The 17,332-nt window shown below is 66.7% G+C and overlaps 9 protein-coding genes across 9 annotated transcripts; 6 read left to right on the plus strand and 3 right to left on the minus strand.

Annotated features, from left to right (window-relative positions):
- Positions 1-8: 8 nt before the first annotated feature.
- Positions 9-1,985, plus strand: GRC3 (Polynucleotide 5'-hydroxyl-kinase grc3; the record flags this gene model as incomplete). The annotated part of the gene is made up of 1 exon (XM_060267224.1): positions 9-1,985. The coding sequence occupies one exon, from the start codon at positions 9-11 to the stop codon at positions 1,983-1,985; it is 1,977 nt and encodes a 658-aa protein (XP_060123207.1).
- A 100-nt stretch (positions 1,986-2,085) lies between these two features.
- FLX1 (mitochondrial FAD carrier protein flx1) lies at positions 2,086-3,177 on the plus strand (the record flags this gene model as incomplete). The annotated part of the gene is made up of 1 exon (XM_060267225.1): positions 2,086-3,177. One exon carries the CDS (start codon positions 2,086-2,088, stop codon positions 3,175-3,177), a length of 1,092 nt encoding a protein of 363 aa, XP_060123208.1.
- Positions 3,178-3,190: 13 nt separating this feature from the next.
- Positions 3,191-5,848, minus strand: PMT1 (dolichyl-phosphate-mannose--protein mannosyltransferase; the record flags this gene model as incomplete). The annotated part of the gene is made up of 1 exon (XM_060267226.1): positions 3,191-5,848. One exon carries the CDS (start codon positions 5,846-5,848, stop codon positions 3,191-3,193), a length of 2,658 nt encoding a protein of 885 aa, XP_060123209.1.
- Positions 5,849-5,887: 39 nt separating this feature from the next.
- On the plus strand, positions 5,888-6,630 carry MJAP1_003299 (uncharacterized protein; the record flags this gene model as incomplete). Its single annotated transcript, XM_060267227.1, has 4 exons — positions 5,888-5,975; positions 5,998-6,315; positions 6,338-6,493; positions 6,518-6,630. 4 exons carry the CDS (start codon positions 5,888-5,890, stop codon positions 6,628-6,630), a joined length of 675 nt encoding a protein of 224 aa, XP_060123210.1.
- Positions 6,631-6,644: 14 nt separating this feature from the next.
- MJAP1_003300 (uncharacterized protein) lies at positions 6,645-8,209 on the minus strand (the record flags this gene model as incomplete). The annotated part of the gene is made up of 5 exons (XM_060267228.1): positions 6,645-7,923; positions 7,946-8,009; positions 8,036-8,049; positions 8,072-8,161; positions 8,184-8,209. 5 exons carry the CDS (start codon positions 8,207-8,209, stop codon positions 6,645-6,647), a joined length of 1,473 nt encoding a protein of 490 aa, XP_060123211.1.
- Positions 8,210-8,302: 93 nt separating this feature from the next.
- PEX3 (peroxin) lies at positions 8,303-9,923 on the plus strand (the record flags this gene model as incomplete). The annotated part of the gene is made up of 2 exons (XM_060267229.1): positions 8,303-8,469; positions 8,492-9,923. 2 exons carry the CDS (start codon positions 8,303-8,305, stop codon positions 9,921-9,923), a joined length of 1,599 nt encoding a protein of 532 aa, XP_060123212.1.
- A 70-nt stretch (positions 9,924-9,993) lies between these two features.
- NEW1 ([NU+] prion formation protein 1) lies at positions 9,994-13,266 on the plus strand (the record flags this gene model as incomplete). The annotated part of the gene is made up of 1 exon (XM_060267230.1): positions 9,994-13,266. The coding sequence occupies one exon, from the start codon at positions 9,994-9,996 to the stop codon at positions 13,264-13,266; it is 3,273 nt and encodes a 1,090-aa protein (XP_060123213.1).
- Positions 13,267-13,289: 23 nt separating this feature from the next.
- Positions 13,290-14,862, plus strand: TRM82 (tRNA (guanine-N(7)-)-methyltransferase non-catalytic subunit trm82; the record flags this gene model as incomplete). Its single annotated transcript, XM_060267231.1, has 2 exons — positions 13,290-14,610; positions 14,633-14,862. 2 exons carry the CDS (start codon positions 13,290-13,292, stop codon positions 14,860-14,862), a joined length of 1,551 nt encoding a protein of 516 aa, XP_060123214.1.
- Positions 14,863-15,153: 291 nt separating this feature from the next.
- SEC63 (secretory subunit) lies at positions 15,154-17,259 on the minus strand (the record flags this gene model as incomplete). Its single annotated transcript, XM_060267232.1, has 4 exons — positions 15,154-15,842; positions 15,868-16,242; positions 16,265-17,122; positions 17,145-17,259. 4 exons carry the CDS (start codon positions 17,257-17,259, stop codon positions 15,154-15,156), a joined length of 2,037 nt encoding a protein of 678 aa, XP_060123215.1.
- Between the last annotated feature and the right edge of the window lie 73 nt (positions 17,260-17,332).

Below are 17,332 nucleotides of genomic sequence, written 5' to 3' on the forward strand. Positions count from 1 at the left end.
ACTTGACCATGCAAAAAAGTGCGCTGGCCGTGCGTCGCGAGCGGGCGGCGGCGGCGCGCGCGGCGGTCGTGCCGGAGCGCGTCGAGGAGGCGGCGGCCGCGCCTGCGACGCCCGAGCCGCGCCGCAAAGCGAAAAAGAAACGCACCGACGAGCCGAAAAAGGGCGAGGCGCGCGAGGCGCCGCGCACGCCGCGAGAGACCCCTCGTAAAGACGAGGCGCGCAAAGACGAGGCGCCGCGCACGCCGCACGACGTGCCACGCACACCAAGCACCCCGACGCACGCCGAGACCGTCCAGTACGTACCGCCGCGCCTCTATGCGCCGGACTACAAGGGGAGCCACAAGAACTGCGTGCGCTCCGACGGCACGCTCCTGTGCGGCCTCCGCGACGAGGCGCTGCTCGTGCGCGGCCAGTGCACGATCCACGTCGAAGAGGGGCGCGTGTACGCTGCCGGCGCGGTGCTCACGCCCGACACGCCGCCGCTCGTCGCGTACGTGCCGAGCGTGCACCCTGCTTTGGAGCTGATCGCGGATGCGGCCGTCGGCACGCACGCCGCGCTGCCCGGATTTGCGGCGGTAGTGCGCCTGACGCCGCTCTCGACCGGCATCGAGCATGTGGCGCGCGTCTGCCCGGTCGCCGGCCCCGATCCGTTTGCGGAGCTCTGGATCGTGACCGACGCGGCGCAGGACGCGGTGCGCACGCCGGACGAGTGGGCGCCGGCGCTCGACGCACTCACCGACGCGGACGACTGCATCGCGCTCGTGCGTGGCGCAAAGAATACCGGCAAGTCGACGTTTGCGCACCTCGCCTTGCACCACCTGCTGCGCACCCACCGCTTTGTCGCCTTCCTCGACCTGGACGTCGGCCAGCCCGAGTTTGGGCCGCCGGGCTTTGTCTCGCTCCATATCTTTGACGCATCCGCAGAAGCCGGCGTCGTGGGGCCGGCGTGGGCGCTGCCGCGCATCGCGGTGCGCGCGCACTTTTACGGCGACGTCTCGCCCCGCGAGGACCCCGCGCGATACGCGGCGTACGTCGCGGACCTCGCCGAGTTTTTCCGCACCGAGCTGCACTACTACCGCGACGACCGTGCGGTGCTCGGCCATATGCACAGCGACGCGCCTGCGCGGCCCAAGCAGGAGCGGCGCATGCCGCTCGTCGTCAACACCCACGGCTGGAACAAGGGCCTGGGCGCAGACCTCGTGCACCAGGCCGCGGAGCGGCTCCAGCCGACGCATGTCTTTGAGCTCGACTCGCGCGAGGCCGGCGCGCTCGCGGCGTTTGGCGACACGCCGTGCGGCCGCCACGCTGCGCAGGCGCGGCGGCGGCGCATCAACGCGGCCGAGGCACGCACGCTGGCCACGCTCTCGTACCTGCACGCGACGCACCTTGCTACCCCGGGCGGCGCGCTGCTCGGCCGCTGGGACTTTTTCACGCCGCTCGTCGCGCAGCGGCCGTGGGTCGTGGACGTGGCCGAGGGCCTGCCCGGCGGCCTCGAAGTGCACGTCGATCCGTCGCTGGCGCTGCATGCGCTGAACGGCGCACTGGTCGGCCTCGTGGCGCGCACTCCGGGCGAGGCGCCAGACGGCGACGTGTGGCACGCGGCGCTCCAGCGCGGCGCACAGCCGGCCGTGCACGCGCTTGGCCTCGCGCTCGTGCGTGGCGTCGACCGCGACCGCGGCGTGCTGCACCTGCTCACGCCGCTCGCGCCGGCGCTCCTCGCCACGCGCCTCGAGGCGTCGTGTGCGGCGCTCGGCGTGGTGCACAGCGCGCTTGAGCTTCCGATCTGGGCGTCGCTCGACGCGGCGGCCTACGCCGACGTGCTCCAGCAGCGCGACGCGGACCCTGTGCCGATGCTCGCCGGCATGGCGCGTGCGGATGTGCCCTATCTGGCCTTTCCTACGGAGCTGCTCGCCTCGGATGCGATCGGCGCACGGCCGCGCAAGGTGCGCCGCAATTTAATGCGCCGCGCCCAAATTCCTTCGTAGGAGCAGTAGTAGTGGAGGTGTCTTGGTCATGCCGACGACCGAGTCGGGCGCGGGCCGCTCGTACTTTGCGACGCCAGCGCTGGACCATGCGTTTGCAGGTATGGCCGCCGGTACGATTGCGACGCTGTGCATGAATCCGCTCGATCTGATCAAGACGCGGTTCCAGGTGAACACGACGGCCTTTTCGCCACATCCCGCCGAGCGCTCGCTGCTGTACCAGCGGCTGCATGCGCGCCCGTGGCTCTTTTACAGCCTCGGCGGCAAGACGGGCGTGGATATCATCGATGCGCTGCGTGGCATCGTCGCGCGCGACGGCGTCCAAGGGCTGTACCGCGGCGTGATGCCCAACATTGTCGGCAACGCCTCGTCGTGGGGCCTCTACTTTTTGTGGTACACCATGATCAAGGAGTACATGGCGCGCGGCTCGCGCGACGACCAGCCCGTTCGCCTTACTGCGACCGAGCACCTGCTTGCGGCGACCGAGAGCGGCGTGATCACCGCGTTTATGACGAACCCCATTTGGGTGATCAAGACGCGCATGTTTACCACCTCGGCCCAGTCTATGGCCCACGGGCCGAGTGCCGCAGGGACACGCAGCGCGGCGAGTGCGCCGGACCTCGCCGGGACGCCCGGCATGGTCGGCCGCCCCGGCGCGAGGCCAGTGGTGTACAAAGGCCTCTGGGACGGGCTCGTGTCGACGCTGCGGACCGAAGGCATTGCCGGCCTGTACAAGGGTGTCGGCCTCGCGGTGCTCGGCGTGTCGAACGGCGCGATCCAGTTTATGGCGTACGAGCAGCTGAAGCAGTGGCGCTGCAGCGCCGTCCTGCGCCGAGAAGGGCGCACGCCACCCTTTGCCGAGACGCAGCTCGACAATGTGCGCCTGAGCAACACCGAATACACGACCATTTCCGGCGCCGCGAAGCTCGTCGCAATCGCAGTTACATACCCCTACCAGGTGGTCCGCTCGCGCGTGCAAAACCACGCGACAATACACCTCTACCCCAATGCCTGGGCGTGCGTCGCGCGGACGTACAAAGAAGAGGGCCTGCGTGCATTCTACCGCGGCTTTGCGACGAACGCGGTGCGTATTCTGCCTGGGACATGCGTGACGTTTGTCGCGTACGAGAACGTCTCGTGGGCGCTGCGCAGTGCCGCGCGCCTGCGCGACGAGCGCGACGTGCATAGGTCATAGTCCACTATTCGCTCTACTGTGCCGCGCCGGGCTTGCGACTACTTTCCGGCTCGTCCTTGCGGTTGCTGCCGATGGACTGCGTGCCCTGCAGCATCGCCTGTTGCCGCTGTGCCTGGTCGAGGCCCTTGAGGTGCGGGACGTGGGCGGAAGAGCTCGCCGCGCTCGACGCGTTCTCGCCAAGGCCCGCCTCAAACGCCCGGTGGCCGCTCGCGACGGCCGCCGACGACTGCGCCGCGTTCGGCGCGGGGAACGCGATCTTGTGGAGCATGTCAGGCACCTTTTGGAGCCACGGGTGCGAGGCGTGGTGGCCTTCCGGAGCGTTGACCACCGAGTCGTACGTGTCGTACACGCTCACGTCCTCGGGGAAGTCGACGCAGTTAAAGTCCCACGACTTGAGCATGATCGAGCTCTGGCACCCATCTCCCGTCCAGCGCGAGGCGTACGCCAGCGGCGCATAGCGCCAAAAGACCAGCGCAGAGATCGCGGCAACGGCCAGCGCCGCTTGGATGCGCACGCGCGGCCGCAGGCGCCCGGTGACCATGTCAAAGAGTGCGGCACTGAGCAGGATCGAGATGTAGAGTGCAGGCAGGTAGTGGTGGATAAAGAGCTGGCGCTTCATCAGCCAGAACGGCAGGTAGTGCAGCGCCCACGCCACCGCGAGGAAGCCACAGACGCGGTCGTAGAATACAATGGAGCTGCGCGCAAAGTCGTTGCAGCCGCGCTGCGCACGCAGCACCAGCAGCACACGCGCGACAATGTACGCAAGCACCGAGAGCGTGCCGGCGGCCCACACGAGCGGGTTGCCAAAGAGGTACACCTGGCGGTGGTGCTTCGTCCAAAAGTTGATGCCGCGGCGCAAAAAGGGCCACTGGATCGGGCGCGACTCGTATACGTGGTGCTCCGTCAACCGCTGGTTCACCGCCCACATGGTCTGCTGCAGCTCGAAAAACTTGGCGAAAAAGCCCGGGAGGACATAGTTCACCTTGGCGGCGTTGGCGTCTGACTCGAGCATCGGGTGCTCGTTCGTCTCAACGTACCAGAGCGAGTTGGGGATCGTCGGCGAGCCGTTGCACGTCACTTCCTGCTGGCCAAAGCCCCAGTCCGGGAGCGAGACGGTGTGCGAATAGAGGTAGCAGCCCAGGTTGGCGTGGCGCAGGCGGAAGACGGTGCGCAAAGCGACCACGCGCTTGCCCGCGCCACGCGGGATCGTGTGCCGCTGCTCCTCGATCTCGACAATCCAGTCGTCGTTCACGTCGCCGCCAAACTTTTGGTCGGGGAAGCCGTAGCCGCTGACCTCGTTCTGGTAGTCCGACTCGCTCACCGGCGGCCGGTGGTTCGAGTGCGAGTGCAGGCGGACCTTGGTCTGGTCGTGCAGCAAGCGGATCCGCATGCCGTCCTCGAGGTGCGTGACATTGTGTAGGTAGCGCGTCACCTCGTCGTCCGGCGTGATTGCGTGCCCGTTCTCGTCCTTTTGCAGCTCGTTCTCACCGGGGGCCAGGAGGACAATCCACTCGTTGTTGTTGTCGACAAACGGATAGAGGGTGATCTGCTGCTGCTTGCTGCCCGTCTGCATCTGGTGGGGATGCGAGTGCAGGTAGCCGCCGAGCGTGTTGAGGTGCTGGATGCGCACCTTGGAACCGAGCGCGACGTCCGCAAACGTGTCCGGCGTCTGGTGCCCCTCGAGCGTGTGCCGAAAGGGCCAGGACATGAACGTGTCGCCGCCGCCCTCTTTCGACAGCACCGCAAAGTGCACCGCAAAGGTCAGCACGTACACCACCGCCGGGAGCGCAATCAGGCACACGGCCCGCGCCGCAAAGTGCATCGCGACGCGCTGCACCGGCACGCGCAGGTTGCCGAGGTGGTACCAGAGCTGGACGACGACCGCAGCGCCCACGGCCGCGATCGTAAAGAGGCCGACCCACTTGCACGAGACCACCGCGCCGAGCGACAGCCCGGTGAGCGCCAGGAGCACCCACCACCGCGTGGAGAACGGGGCGCGCTGGTCGACCTGGCTAAAGTTGACCCACGCACAGAGCGCGGCCGCGACGAAAAAGACGAGCGGCGCGTCGAGGAGAATGAGGCGCGACTGCGTCGTGAGCGCATTCTCAAAGGTCACGAGCAGCGCCCCGAGCAGCGCCGAGGCCGGGCGCAGCTGCAGGCCGCGCAACGTAAAGTACGCGAGCGGGATCGTAGCAAAGCCAAACAGCGCACCGACCATGCGCATCGCGACGTACGGCACCTCTTCCGCGTCAGATGTCACAAGGTACTCCCTGCCGATCTCGCTAAAGTCAAAGTTGCCTTTGAAGCCGTTGAGCCACGCCGCGAGCGTGATGAGCAGCTTCGCGAGGGGGGGGTGCACGTCCATAAAGAACGTGCGCTTGATGTACTTGGCCGCAAAGCCGCCAAAGTGCACCTCATCAAACACCACACTGCTCGGGCGGTCCAGGCGCCAGAAACGCACAAAGAGCGCAATTATCAACACGAGGCCCAGCGCGAGGTACTCGCCGCGGGCGATGCCCTGGGCCGGCCGCAGCGGCGCGGGCTCGGGCGTGCCTTGGGCCAGGAGCTTCTCCTTCTCGGCGCTGGGCACATCGTGCGCCACTCGCGCCTCAATATCGGGCGTCTGCGTCTGCCGTACGCGCATCCCGTGCGCACTCCGTCCGGCGTCCATGGCGGCAGTCGGAAGCCTACGGGAATAAGTGGAGGGACCATGACGCTGGCGGCGGTGAAGCAGGCGCTGCGCAAAGAGGCCGCGCACGCCGTGCAAGGGCTCTCGCGCAGTGCGCTCGAGGAGCAGTGTACGTAGCGCAGCTAAGACAGCCGCGGCCGTGTGCACCGCAGTGCAGGCGCTGCCGCAGTTTCGCGCCGCACGCACAATCAGCATCTACCTGAGCATGCCGTCCGGCGAGCTCGATACGTGGGCGCTGTGCCGCGCAACGCTCGACGACAAGGCACTATACGTGCCGCGCTTTTCGACGCTGGCTGCCGGGTCGAACGCCAACGTGAAGCACAAGTTTACGACAGACATGGAGATGCTCCGCGTGCACGACGCCCACGAGCTCGCGCACGGCCTGACGCAGAACAAGTGGGGCATTGCCGAGCCGCCGCCGACGCGCGACGGGCAGGACCGCGAGGCGGGTACGTACTCTGTCTAACGAAGCGCTCGCCGACGCGTCGCTCGACGTGATCATCGTGCCGGGCATGCTCTTTGACCGCCGCGGAGGACGCCTTGGGCACGGCAAAGGCTACTATGACCGCTACCTCCAAAAAGCCGCGGCGCACGCCACGGCGCGCGGGCGCCCGGTGCCGTACATTGGTACGTTGCTTTTTGCTCACCCAGTCGCCGTCGCGCTCCGCGAGCAGGTGCGCGACGCGCCCGTGCCGATGGACGACACCGACGTCTCGATCGACGCGCTGATCACGGCCGACGAGACGCGCATCTTTTCTCCCTAGTCACGTACGTATCTCTACATGGTGAGCCCGCCGTTGCGCGACTCCATCACGACGCCGCCGACGAGCGCGCTCGCCAGGAGCGCGCGCACCGCCGCGCGGCGGTTCGCGGCCACCTGGAAGAAGCGCAGGCGCGCGCTCGCCTGCGTCAGCAGCCGCAGCACGATCCACGGGTCGCCGCGGCCGGACACGCGGCGCAGGAGCGCCATCAGCACGCTCGCCATCAGCACGAGGCTCGTCATGTCGAGCACGAGGCGGAAGGCGATCGACGCGACGCTCGCCGCAAACTTGAGGGGTGCACGCAGCAGGAGCTGCCACAGGCTCGGCGCGGGCCGCCCCGTATCGCCACGCGCACGCCACGCCTCGTAGCTCGGCGCACGCGCCTCGCGGTGGCCGACCATGCCGAGGAGCACGCCGACGTCGTACAGCGCGTGCGACGCGGCGGCGACCGTCGCCTTGAGCGCATGCGCGGTATCCGGGCGCGCCGGCGTGTGCGACATGTTGTTCTCCGCCTTATCCAGGCGCTCGGTCAGCGCCATGAGCGACGCCTGGATCGCACGCAGCGTCTGCTCCGTCTCGCTCTTCTCCGCAGGCCGCCGTACGGGCGGCGCGGCGCGGCCGAGCGACGAGCGGCCGCCGACGCTGCTCGGCGTGTACCGCCCCATGGGCCCGCCCCGCGCGGAGCGGCCCGCCGCCTCGAGCGAGGGCTGCGCCGAGATGAACGAGCGCGAGGCGCCCTCGCTCGTCTTGCTCTGCACGCTCGGCGGCGCTTGGGGCGCACGCATCGAGGCACGCGGCTTGGGCGCTTGCCGGCGCGGCTTGGGCTCCTGCCACTGCGGCGTAGGCGTGCGCTCGGCGGCGTTGCGTGTATTGGTCGTGGTGCGCAGCGCTCGTTCCTGCGTCGAGCGCGGCATGTCCGAGACGGTCACCGTCTCGTGGGAGTGCGAGCCGCTCCCCGTGTTGGTATCTCCCTCGCGCGGGCGCGGCGGCGGGCGGTACGCCGCCTGCACGTCGAGCTCGTCGGCAATCGACGACGCGAGCTCGTCCTGGCTCGCGGCGTACGCCTGGCGCGTCCGCGGGCTGTGCGACACGCTGGACGAGTGCAGCGACGCGGTCTCGGCGAGCGTGCCGTCCATGACCTGCTCCGCAATGTCGCCGCTATATGCCTCGAGCTCGGCCATGAGCGAGATGGCCTGTGGCCGGTCGCCAAAGCGGCGCAGGACCTTGAGCAGGCTCTCGACGTAGAGCTGCTTGGCGTCCTGCTGCGAGTAGCCCTGCTGGCGCTCCCACGCGTCCCTGCGTCAGCGGCACGACATACCATTTGGCGCGTCCGAGCATGTCAAACATGCCGGGGCGGCGCGAGTCTACATCGCCTTCGGTCGCTGGGTGAGCGAGCGGGGCAACCTACCCTGTTTGTACAGTCTGGGTGAGACGCGATACGTACCCATAGAGCAGCAGCTTTTCCTCGTACGATGTCTGGATCGCACCTGTCGGCGGAAGCGACTGGACAATATCCACAGTGCGCTCAAAGAGCCTGCGTCAGCCAGAGCACTTACGCATCAATCACCCGCGCACTGCTCATCACGGCGCCGCCGAACCGGCGCGTCGGCGCGCCGCGTGCCTTTCCTGCTGACTAAGCAATGTGGGGCCGGCGGGCCGGCGTCTTTCTTCGACAATGGTGGGCGTGCGCCTCGGGGGCCGCAAGTGGCTGCGCCGCGGCTTGAACATTGTCGCGGTGACCACCGGGCTAGTCGGTGGGCTGTACCTGCTTGTGCAGTTTACGCTCGCCAAGTTTAATGGGATGCAGGAGCGCCTGCTGCGCGACCGCGTCGCGAGGGAAAAGTACGTCGCCTTACTTACCCAGCTTGCGTCGCCGCTTCTTGCAGAACCAGGAGGACTGCAACTTTACGATCATGGCACTGCTCCCGACGCTCTCGGCGCAAATCTTTAGAAAGATGGACGTCGACGCGACGCGCGAAGAGCTGAAGCGCGTAATTGGCGCGCCGGCCAAGACGAAGGAGAGCGAGGGCGTGCACGGCACCGCGGCCGCCGAAGCGATCCGCGCAGGCACAGCTGTCACGCAGGGCGTGCAGGCCGAAGAGGGCGCAAAGGCGGACGAGGGTGCAAAGGACGGCCAGCCGGCTCCTGCGCCTGCGCCCGCTCCTTCTACGGCCGACGCCGCGTCGGGCCTCGACCGCCTCTCCGAGGCGCCTCCGCCGGCGCTCTCAGAAGAGGCGCGCCTCCCAGAGACGCCGGCGCCGCCTCCCGCCGCGGCGCTGTCCGAAGACGAGCGCCGCCAGACCAAGCTGCGTCTCTGGAACGACATCAAGCACTCCTCGTTTGCGCGCACCTTTACGACCCTGTACACGCTCGTCTTCCTCTCCTTGCAGACCTATATCCAGCTGAACCTGATCGGCCGGCGTGCGTACCTCGCCGCGCTCGAGTCGCAGGCGAGCCGCGACCTGCAGCAGCGCGCCGTGCAGCAAGGCACCGCCGACGAGAAGCACCACATTGCGCTGCACGATGCGTCCGAGATGGACGCGCTCCTCAGCGCCGACTTTGGCGCGGAAGACGGCGCAGACGCGCGCCTCGACCAAGATACCGAGAAAAAGTATCTTACCTCTTCCTACTGGTTCCTGCACCGGGGCTGGTCCGAGGTCGCGGAGCGTGTCCAGGCTGCGGTGCACGCCGAGATCGGCGACATGCCGCTGCGCACGATCCTCACGTACCACCACTTCCAGGGCCTGACGGAGCGCATCCGCCTGCGCCTCGAAGGCGCCTCGGACGAGCAGGAGCACACCGGGTCGTTCTCAGGGCCCCACGGCTTCCGCAACCTGCTCCTCCCCGACTCGACCGAGGAAGAGTGCGAGATGCTCGTGCACGCCGGCGCCGTCGCGCCCGGCACGCCGGCCGACGAGGCGGTGACGCCGGCACTGCGCCTGCTGCTCGACGAGACCAAGGACCTGGTCGACTCGCCCGACTTTGCGCGCATCTTTTCCGTGTCGTGCGACCACGTCTTTGGTCTGCTGATGCACAACCTCGCCCCGTCGTTTGGCGTCCAGGCCTTCCCCGACGACCTGCTGCACTCGGCCGCCGACGCGCGGCTCCGTGCACGTGCGCTGGCCGCGGAGAAGCCGCTCGAGCTCGCGCGCATCCTTCCGCTGATTGCGCTCCAGGCGCAAGTCGCCTTCAACACCTCTCCAAACGAGTATGTGGAAGCGATCACCGACGCCAAGGAGCTGCGCGCGTTTAGCGTGCTGATCTACAGCGCCTGGGAGAATGAATTAGCGCCCTAGCCACGTGCTCATGCATCGGGCCCTGCAGCTCCAAAAAAAAAAAACCAGGGTTGCCGTTGGATTGCTCAGCATGTCGACGTGTGCGCCGCTGCAGGCGCTGCTAGACGCCGGATCCACGGCGGATGCGCACCTTGCTGCCGAGAAACTAGCCGAGTATGTAAATGAACACGGATTGCGCATTACCGCGTCCGACCGCATCGTCGACACGCTTCTCGAGCGCCTTCGCTCGAAGAAGTCCGCAGAGGACCGCGAGCGTGCTGCGATCGGTCTCGGCGCGCTTGCCACCAAGGTCGGCGGCAAGAACGCGCCTACGCCGCTGGGTGCCGAGCCGTGGCTGGGCGCGGCGCTGGCGCCGCTCCTTGAGAACTACGCGGAGAAGAACGAGGCCGCGAAGAAGGCCGCCGAGGCGGCCGTCACCGCGCTCACCGCGCTGTACCCGCCCGAGGCGATTGCCGAGCTGCTCGACATCCTGTACCAGGTCATTGGCTCGAGCGCCGTCAAGTGGCAGGCCAAGGTCGGTGCACTCAAGGTCATGTCGCGCCTCGCCGACCGCGCTTTCGAGCAGGTCGGCGACGAGCTCGCGCACATGACGCCGGTGCTCACCACGGCCATGCACGAGACCAAGTCGGAGGTGTCGAAGCAAGCAGTCAAGACCGCCACCAAGGTGTGCGGTGTGATTGACAACAACGACATCCGCCCTTTTATCCCGGACCTGGTCGGCTGTATGGCCCGCCCGGACTCGGTGCCGGACTGCGTCAAGAAGCTCTCCTCGATCACGTTTGTGGCCGAGGTGACCGGCCCCGCGCTCGCTGTGATGGTGCCGCTGCTTGGCCGTGCGCTGAACGAGCGTAGCCAGACCGTGCAGCGCTCGGCGGTGATTATCGTCGACAACCTCTGCAAGCTCGTGCGCGACCCTCAAACCGCGGCGACCTTCCTTCCGGAGCTCTACCCCGCTGTGGAGCGTATCGAGAAGGGCGCGTCGTTCCCCGAGGTGCGTGAGCACGCCAAGAGCGCTGCCGACACGCTGCGTGGCGCTTTCGAGACGGCCGAGGCCAAGAAGCAGGACGTCGATCCGGTGCAGGCCCAGAAGCGCGCGCGCCACGCCGCGCTCCAGAACCTCGCCAAGAGTGTGCAGCCGCACATGCCTGAAGGCATTGTCGCAATGGACGACATCTGGTCGCTCGTCGGCCTCGAGTACGTCGCGCGCCTGATTGTGCGCCTCGCCGACAAGCGTGTCGTGCAGGCCGAGGCGTGGAACGACGTGTACGTTTTGCCCTACCTGCGCCGCATTGCCGCCAACGCCGACGGTGCGCAGGCGGCGACGGACGCGGTGCGTGACGAGTACGTGCGTCTCGACACGGAGCGCTTTGGCCAGCCGGAGGACGACGAGACGGACATTGAGGGCGAGTGCCTCTGCAAGACGGTCTTTTCGCTTGCGTACGGTGGCCTGCTGCTGCTCAACCACACGACGCTGCGTCTGCACCGTGGCCACCGCTACGGTATTGTCGCCGCGAACGGTTCGGGCAAGTCGACGCTGCTCAAGGCGATGCGCGACGGCAAGGTCGAGGGCTACCCCCCGCCCGAGCAGGTGCGCACGATCATGGTCGAGCACTCGCTCCAAGGCGAGGACGGCTCGAAGCCGATTCTCGACTTTGTCGCCGGTGACAAGTCGCTTGCGCACAAGACGCGCGAGCAGGTGGCCGAGGCGCTCTTCTCCGTCGGCTTTGACGAGGAGCGCCAGAGCAACCCTGTGGGCTCGCTCTCGGGTGGCTGGAAGATGAAGCTCGAGCTTGCGCGTGCGATGCTGATCGGCGCCGACATTCTGCTGCTCGACGAGCCGACGAACCACTTGGACGTGCAGTCGATCGCGTGGCTCGAAAACTACCTCGTGAGCAACAAGGACATTACCGTGCTCACCGTGTCGCACGACTCCTCGTTCCTCGACAATATCTGCACGGACATTATCCACTACGAGCACAAGAAGCTCAAGTACTACCGCGGCAACCTGTCCGACTTTGTGAGCAAGCGCCCCGAGGCGAAGAGCTACTACTCGCTTGCCGCAACCTCGGTCAAGTTCTCCTTCCCCCCGCCCGGCTCGCTGATGGGTGTGCGCTCCAACACGCGTACGATCCTCAAGGCGTCGCACTGTACGGTGCAGTACCCCGGCATGTCGCGCCCGTCGCTCACGGACGCCTCCGTCTCGATCTCGCTCTCGAGCCGTGTCGGTGTCATTGGCCCGAACGGTGCGGGTAAGAGTACGCTGATCAAGGTGCTCACCGGTGAGATTGTCCCCCAGGAGGGCAAGGTGGAAAAGCACCCCAACCTGCGTGTGGCGCTCATGGCGCAGCACGCCTTCCACCATCTCGAGCAGCACCTGGAAAAGACCGCGTGCCAGTACATCACCTGGCGCTACCAGGACGGCCACGACCGTGAGATCACGGAGAAGGCCACGCGCAAGCTCAGCGAAGAGGAGGCGGCGCAGATGGAGGTGCCGATCGTCTCGACCACCGGTGAGAAGCGCAAGGTGGAGTTCATCGTCGGCCGCAGCAAGCTCAAGAAGAGCTTCCAGTACGAAATCAAGTGGGTCGGCATGAGCCACAAGTTCAACACGTGGATTCCCCGCGAACGCCTGCTCCAGCTCGGCTTCGAGAAGCTCGTGCAGAAGTTTGACGACTTTGACTCGTCGCGCGAGGGTGCAGGCAGCCGCGACCTGAGCCAAAAGGCCATCCGCAAGGAGCTCGAGGCAGTGGGCCTCAACGGTGAGATCGCCGAGAACAACGCTATGGGCGGCTACTCGGGCGGCCAAAAGGTCAAGGTCGTGCTCGCGGCCGCGCTGTGGAACAACCCCCAGGTGCTCGTGCTCGACGAGCCGACCAACTATCTCGACCGCGAGGCGCTCGGCGGTCTCGCCGTCGCCATCCGCGAGTGGGGCGGCGCTGTGGTGATCATCTCGCACAACAACGAGTTCATCTCGGCGCTCTGCCCCGAGCTCTGGCACGTGGATGCGGGCCGCATCGTGTCCAAGACCAAGACGGACGTCGCTGCCGACAACTTTGCGGACGACAGCGCGGCGCCCAGCGCGGCGGCTACGCCGGGCACCGCGACGCCCACCACCGGCACCGCGACCCCGGCCGTGACCGCACCGACGAGCGCGGCCAACAGCGGTGCAAACACGCCGGCGCACAACTCGGACGACGAGGACATGTCCAAGCTCAAGGCAAAGAAGGGCAAGAAGAAGCTCACGCGCAACGAGAAGAAGGCCCAGGAAGAACGCCGCCGCCTCCGCCTCAACAACTGGCTCCAGTACGGCGGCGAGCGCGAGCCGGACACGGACGACGAGTAGCGAATAGACCACGTGACACTACCATGAGCGACCTCGCGCGGCTGCCGGTGCATGCGGTGGATGCGTCGCAGGGCTATGTCGTTGCGCTGACCGGAGCGAATATCGTGCTGTACAGGTCGAGCGGCGAGCTGGTCGCCGCACTGGATGCGCGCATCGATGCGGGCGTGCCGGGCGACGCGTCGGTCGTCGCTTTTCCGCGCCTCTGCGCGATTTCGCCGAGCGAGGCGTACCTCGCCGTTGCCTCGGACGACAAGACGCTGCGTGTGTGGCGCACAGACGAGCTCGCGTACGGGAAAGAGGTCGTGCGCCAGCGCCTCGCGAAGCGCGCAGGCACGCTGCAGTGGACGACGTGCGCGCTCCACGGCGAAAAGGGCGAGGAGGTCGTCATTGCCGACAAGTTTGGCGACGTCTGGTCGTTTCCGGTAGACGCGAGCGTCGCGCCCGAGGCGCTGCCCGATGCGGCCGAGGAGGATCCGGCCGAGGCGGCGGTCAAACCGCGCCTGGGGCACGTCAGCATGGTGACCTGCCTCGCGTTCCTCGGCCAGGGGGGGGTGCCGACGAGCATCGTGAGCGCCGACCGCGACGAGCACATCCGCATCTCGCGCTGGGGCACGAAGCGTGCGGGGCACGTCGTCCAGGAGTACCTCCTCGGCTCGTCGAGCTTTGTCGGCGCACTCCTGCCAATTGAACAGTCAACGGCGGAAAAGAGCGGCTTTGACAGCGCGATCCTCGTGTCGGCAGACGGCGGCGCATGCCTGCGTGTGTGGGCGCAGCACGGCAAGTACGGCCTGCAGTCGGTCGTTGCGCTGCCCGACCTCTCGAAGCACGTCGCGGTCGACGCATCAATCGAGCGCCGCCGCGAGCGCGTCGCAAGCAACGTGGCGCTCCGGGACGCGTTCGACCCGACGGCCAAGCCGCCGAAGCGCGCGCGCGAAGATGAAAACGAAGAGACGGCGCCGCTCGTGCTCACGCGCCTCTTGCTCGTGAACGACACGACGATCCTCGCGACGTGGGAGGGCGCGTCGGTGCTCGCGCTGATCCCGCTTGCGTCGCTGCGTGCCTCGGGCACGCTCAGCGACGTGTATGTGTACGACGTCGAGGCGCCAATCCTCAGCGTCGCGTACGTCGCCGCACAGGGCACCCTCTATGTAGCCTGCGACGACCGGCCTGGCATCGGCCATGCGCCGGCGCTCCGTGCGTACACGGTCGGCACGACGATCGAGCCGGCGTCCTCGTCGGTGCTCGACGCGCTGAATGCGCCGCCGGCGGACACGCCGACGTCGGCGCCGGACCTCGCCAAGCACGCCGTGCTTACAGCGGCGGCGGCGTCGCCGCGTGCTTTTGGTACGTTGTCTTGCTTACCCAGCGCCTCACGCAACACTGTCCAAGCTCTGTCTCTACCCTGCCCTCACGACGTGGCCCAAGCCGGCGCCGGTCGCGGGCGACGACGCAACGCCGTACCCCTCCTTCTTCCTGGGCCAGCGCCCAGAGGCAGTGGCGCAGGAGATGGTGCAGCGGTTCCAGTCTGGCAAGCGCGCAGCGGGGCGTGCCAAGAACCAGGCGACGATCCAGCAGCAATATGCAGCCGAGCAGTAGCGTCCATGTAAAGAGACGCAATGTGCGTGAAGCTGCGAGTCGCAAAAAAAAAACCATGGCCCATGCATACCGTAGTCTATGAGTGCCGACGCAAGGTCTTGCAGGATTTATGCCATGCGGACGGATCGTATGCATGCACGCCAGCAAGCTGGCCTTGTGCCGATCCGAACCCAATCGACCCATGTTAGGTTCTGATCCGACCTGCCGCAGATGCCCACCCGACGCGGTCTGCAAAACCCGGCAACGGGCCTATACGCCCCTCGATCATCACAGCCATAGCCGGGTAGTTCTCTAGTCCGAGTCGCTATCAGAGTCTGAGTCGTCGTCCGAGTCGTCATCCTCGTCGTCGTCATCCTCGTCGTCCTCGTCCTCGTCGTCGTCCTCTTCCTCGCCGTCCTCGGCATAGACGACCGACGGCTTCACACGCTCGCCGCGCATGAGCGCCATCTGTCCCGCGATACTGTCCTCCTCAGGGTCCGAGATGTAGTCCTCGTCCGCCTCGGTCAGCGCCGGCGCCTCTTCCACACGGAGCTTGAGCAGCTGCGAGGCGTCCGAGCCGAGGTACGAGTCCGACTTGACTTCGAGCATGAACGTAAACACACCCGGCTCCGGCGGCGCCTGCACGTTGATGCGCACCGTACGCAGCTCGCTCGTGCCGAGGTCCGTAAACTTGGTCGGCGCAATGATCAGGTGGTCGTTTTTGTGGTCGCCCATCTGGATGAACCAGTGCGGCTTGCGCTCCTCGGCAAAGTACGGCGCGTACGCCACGCCCATCGGCTGCTTGCCGCTCTGCACGTCGGACGTGGGGTCCTTGGCAAACTCGTCCGTGCCCGGGCGCACATGGCTCGCCTTGGCCTTGTCCTTGGCGTCCAGGCGGCGGCCCGAGCGCAGGAGCGAGCCGTCGCGCTTGAGCGGCAAGAGGCGCACCTTGACGACGACCTGCATCAGCGCCTCGGTCGTGACATTCTCCTCGCCGATCACTGCGTGAGAAAAAAGTAAACGTACCGGTAAAGTAGGTGTCGACCAGCTCGATGCGCGGCCACTCGCCGAGCGCCTTGATGCACTCGGCGTACGCCGCTTCGGACATCTTGCCGTCGCCCACCAGGACCTTGCGGCGCTCCGCATCCGGCACCTTCCACAGACCCTGGAGGCCCTTGGACGACACCGCCTCGTGCTCGAGCAGCGCCTCGGCGAGAGGCAGCGTCATGTGCGGCAGCTGCAGGACCTCGGCAAGGCTACCGCCCTGCATCGGCACCGCCTGCACGCCGCACGGAATCATGTCGCGGATCGTCGAGGTCTGCGCAAGGCGCTTGTGCGCCGTGCTCATCGCGAGCAAGCTCGTGAGGAGCTTGTCGGTGTACCGGCCCACGGCGTATTTCACTGCGTCAGAAAACAAACGTACCCTGCTCGACGCGGCTGCTCGACGAGGAAATGCGGTGCAGATACGCGGCGAGGAGCACCAAGGCGCGGCGCACCTCCTTTGGCTCGTCCGTAACGAGGTCCGAGCCGTGCAGGCGCTTGTACACCGCGAGCGTCTCTTGCTCCAGCGCGGCGTACGCGGCTTCGTCGGCGGCCTGCAGCTCGGAAGCGTAGGCCGTGAGTTCTTCGGTCTGGCCGAGGAGCTGAAAGATGTCCGCCGCGCCCATTTCCTTCTTGAGCTTCGAAAAGAAGCCCAGTGCCGTACTGTTCAGGACGCCGTCCTTGGTGCGCGAGCGCGTGCCATACCACCAGCGGGCCACGAGCAGCGGCAGGCCGATACCGAGGATCAGGCCGTAGGCGCTCAGCACCCACACGTTGTTTTGGCTCTCGACGATCCATGTCGGCAGCGCGATACCCAGCGACATTTCCTGACGGCCGTCTGGGTGGCCGTACAGCTCGAGGTTCTTCCTGGTGGTCTCGTCAGTGAGCGACTTGTAGGCCTTGGTGAGCTCGATGTAGTGAGCGTCGATCTCCTCCTTGGTTTGGTTCGCGACATTGCGCAGTTTATCCGGGTGGAACTGGACACTGAGCTTGCGGTAGCGGCGCCTGATCTCCTTCTCGGTCGCCGACGCCGCAATTCCGAGGATCTGGAAAGGATCGTAGACGGCGTGCATCGAGGTCGAGGACGTGGTCGCGATGCAGCGCGTGAGGTACGCCACTGCTGCCCATCCCGCAATCAGTACAAAGGCACGAAATAGTGTCGAGTAAGGCGACGTGCGCATCAACGACTTGGCGACCTGTGTCTTGTGCCCGAGCTGGTCGAGCCATCCGTGGGCCGCGGCTGTGTGAGAGGAGCGACGTACTTTTCTGGCGAGAAAAGAGTGTGCGGTACGTGTATGGCACCATGAAAGCGATCACCGCCGTGAGGGCGAACGTATAAAACTGCCCGCCCTCATCGTCGTACTTGTACCCCGACATGCTGGAAGCCAAGACGCCGCGGCGCCGTGCGCGTGCGATCGCCACGTGTAGCTTAGTCAGCGTCCCCAGGGCT

The sequence above is a fragment of the Malassezia japonica genome, chromosome 6 (assembly GCF_029542785.1).
Source record: "Malassezia japonica chromosome 6, complete sequence".
NCBI classification, from domain to species: domain Eukaryota; kingdom Fungi; phylum Basidiomycota; class Malasseziomycetes; order Malasseziales; family Malasseziaceae; genus Malassezia; species Malassezia japonica.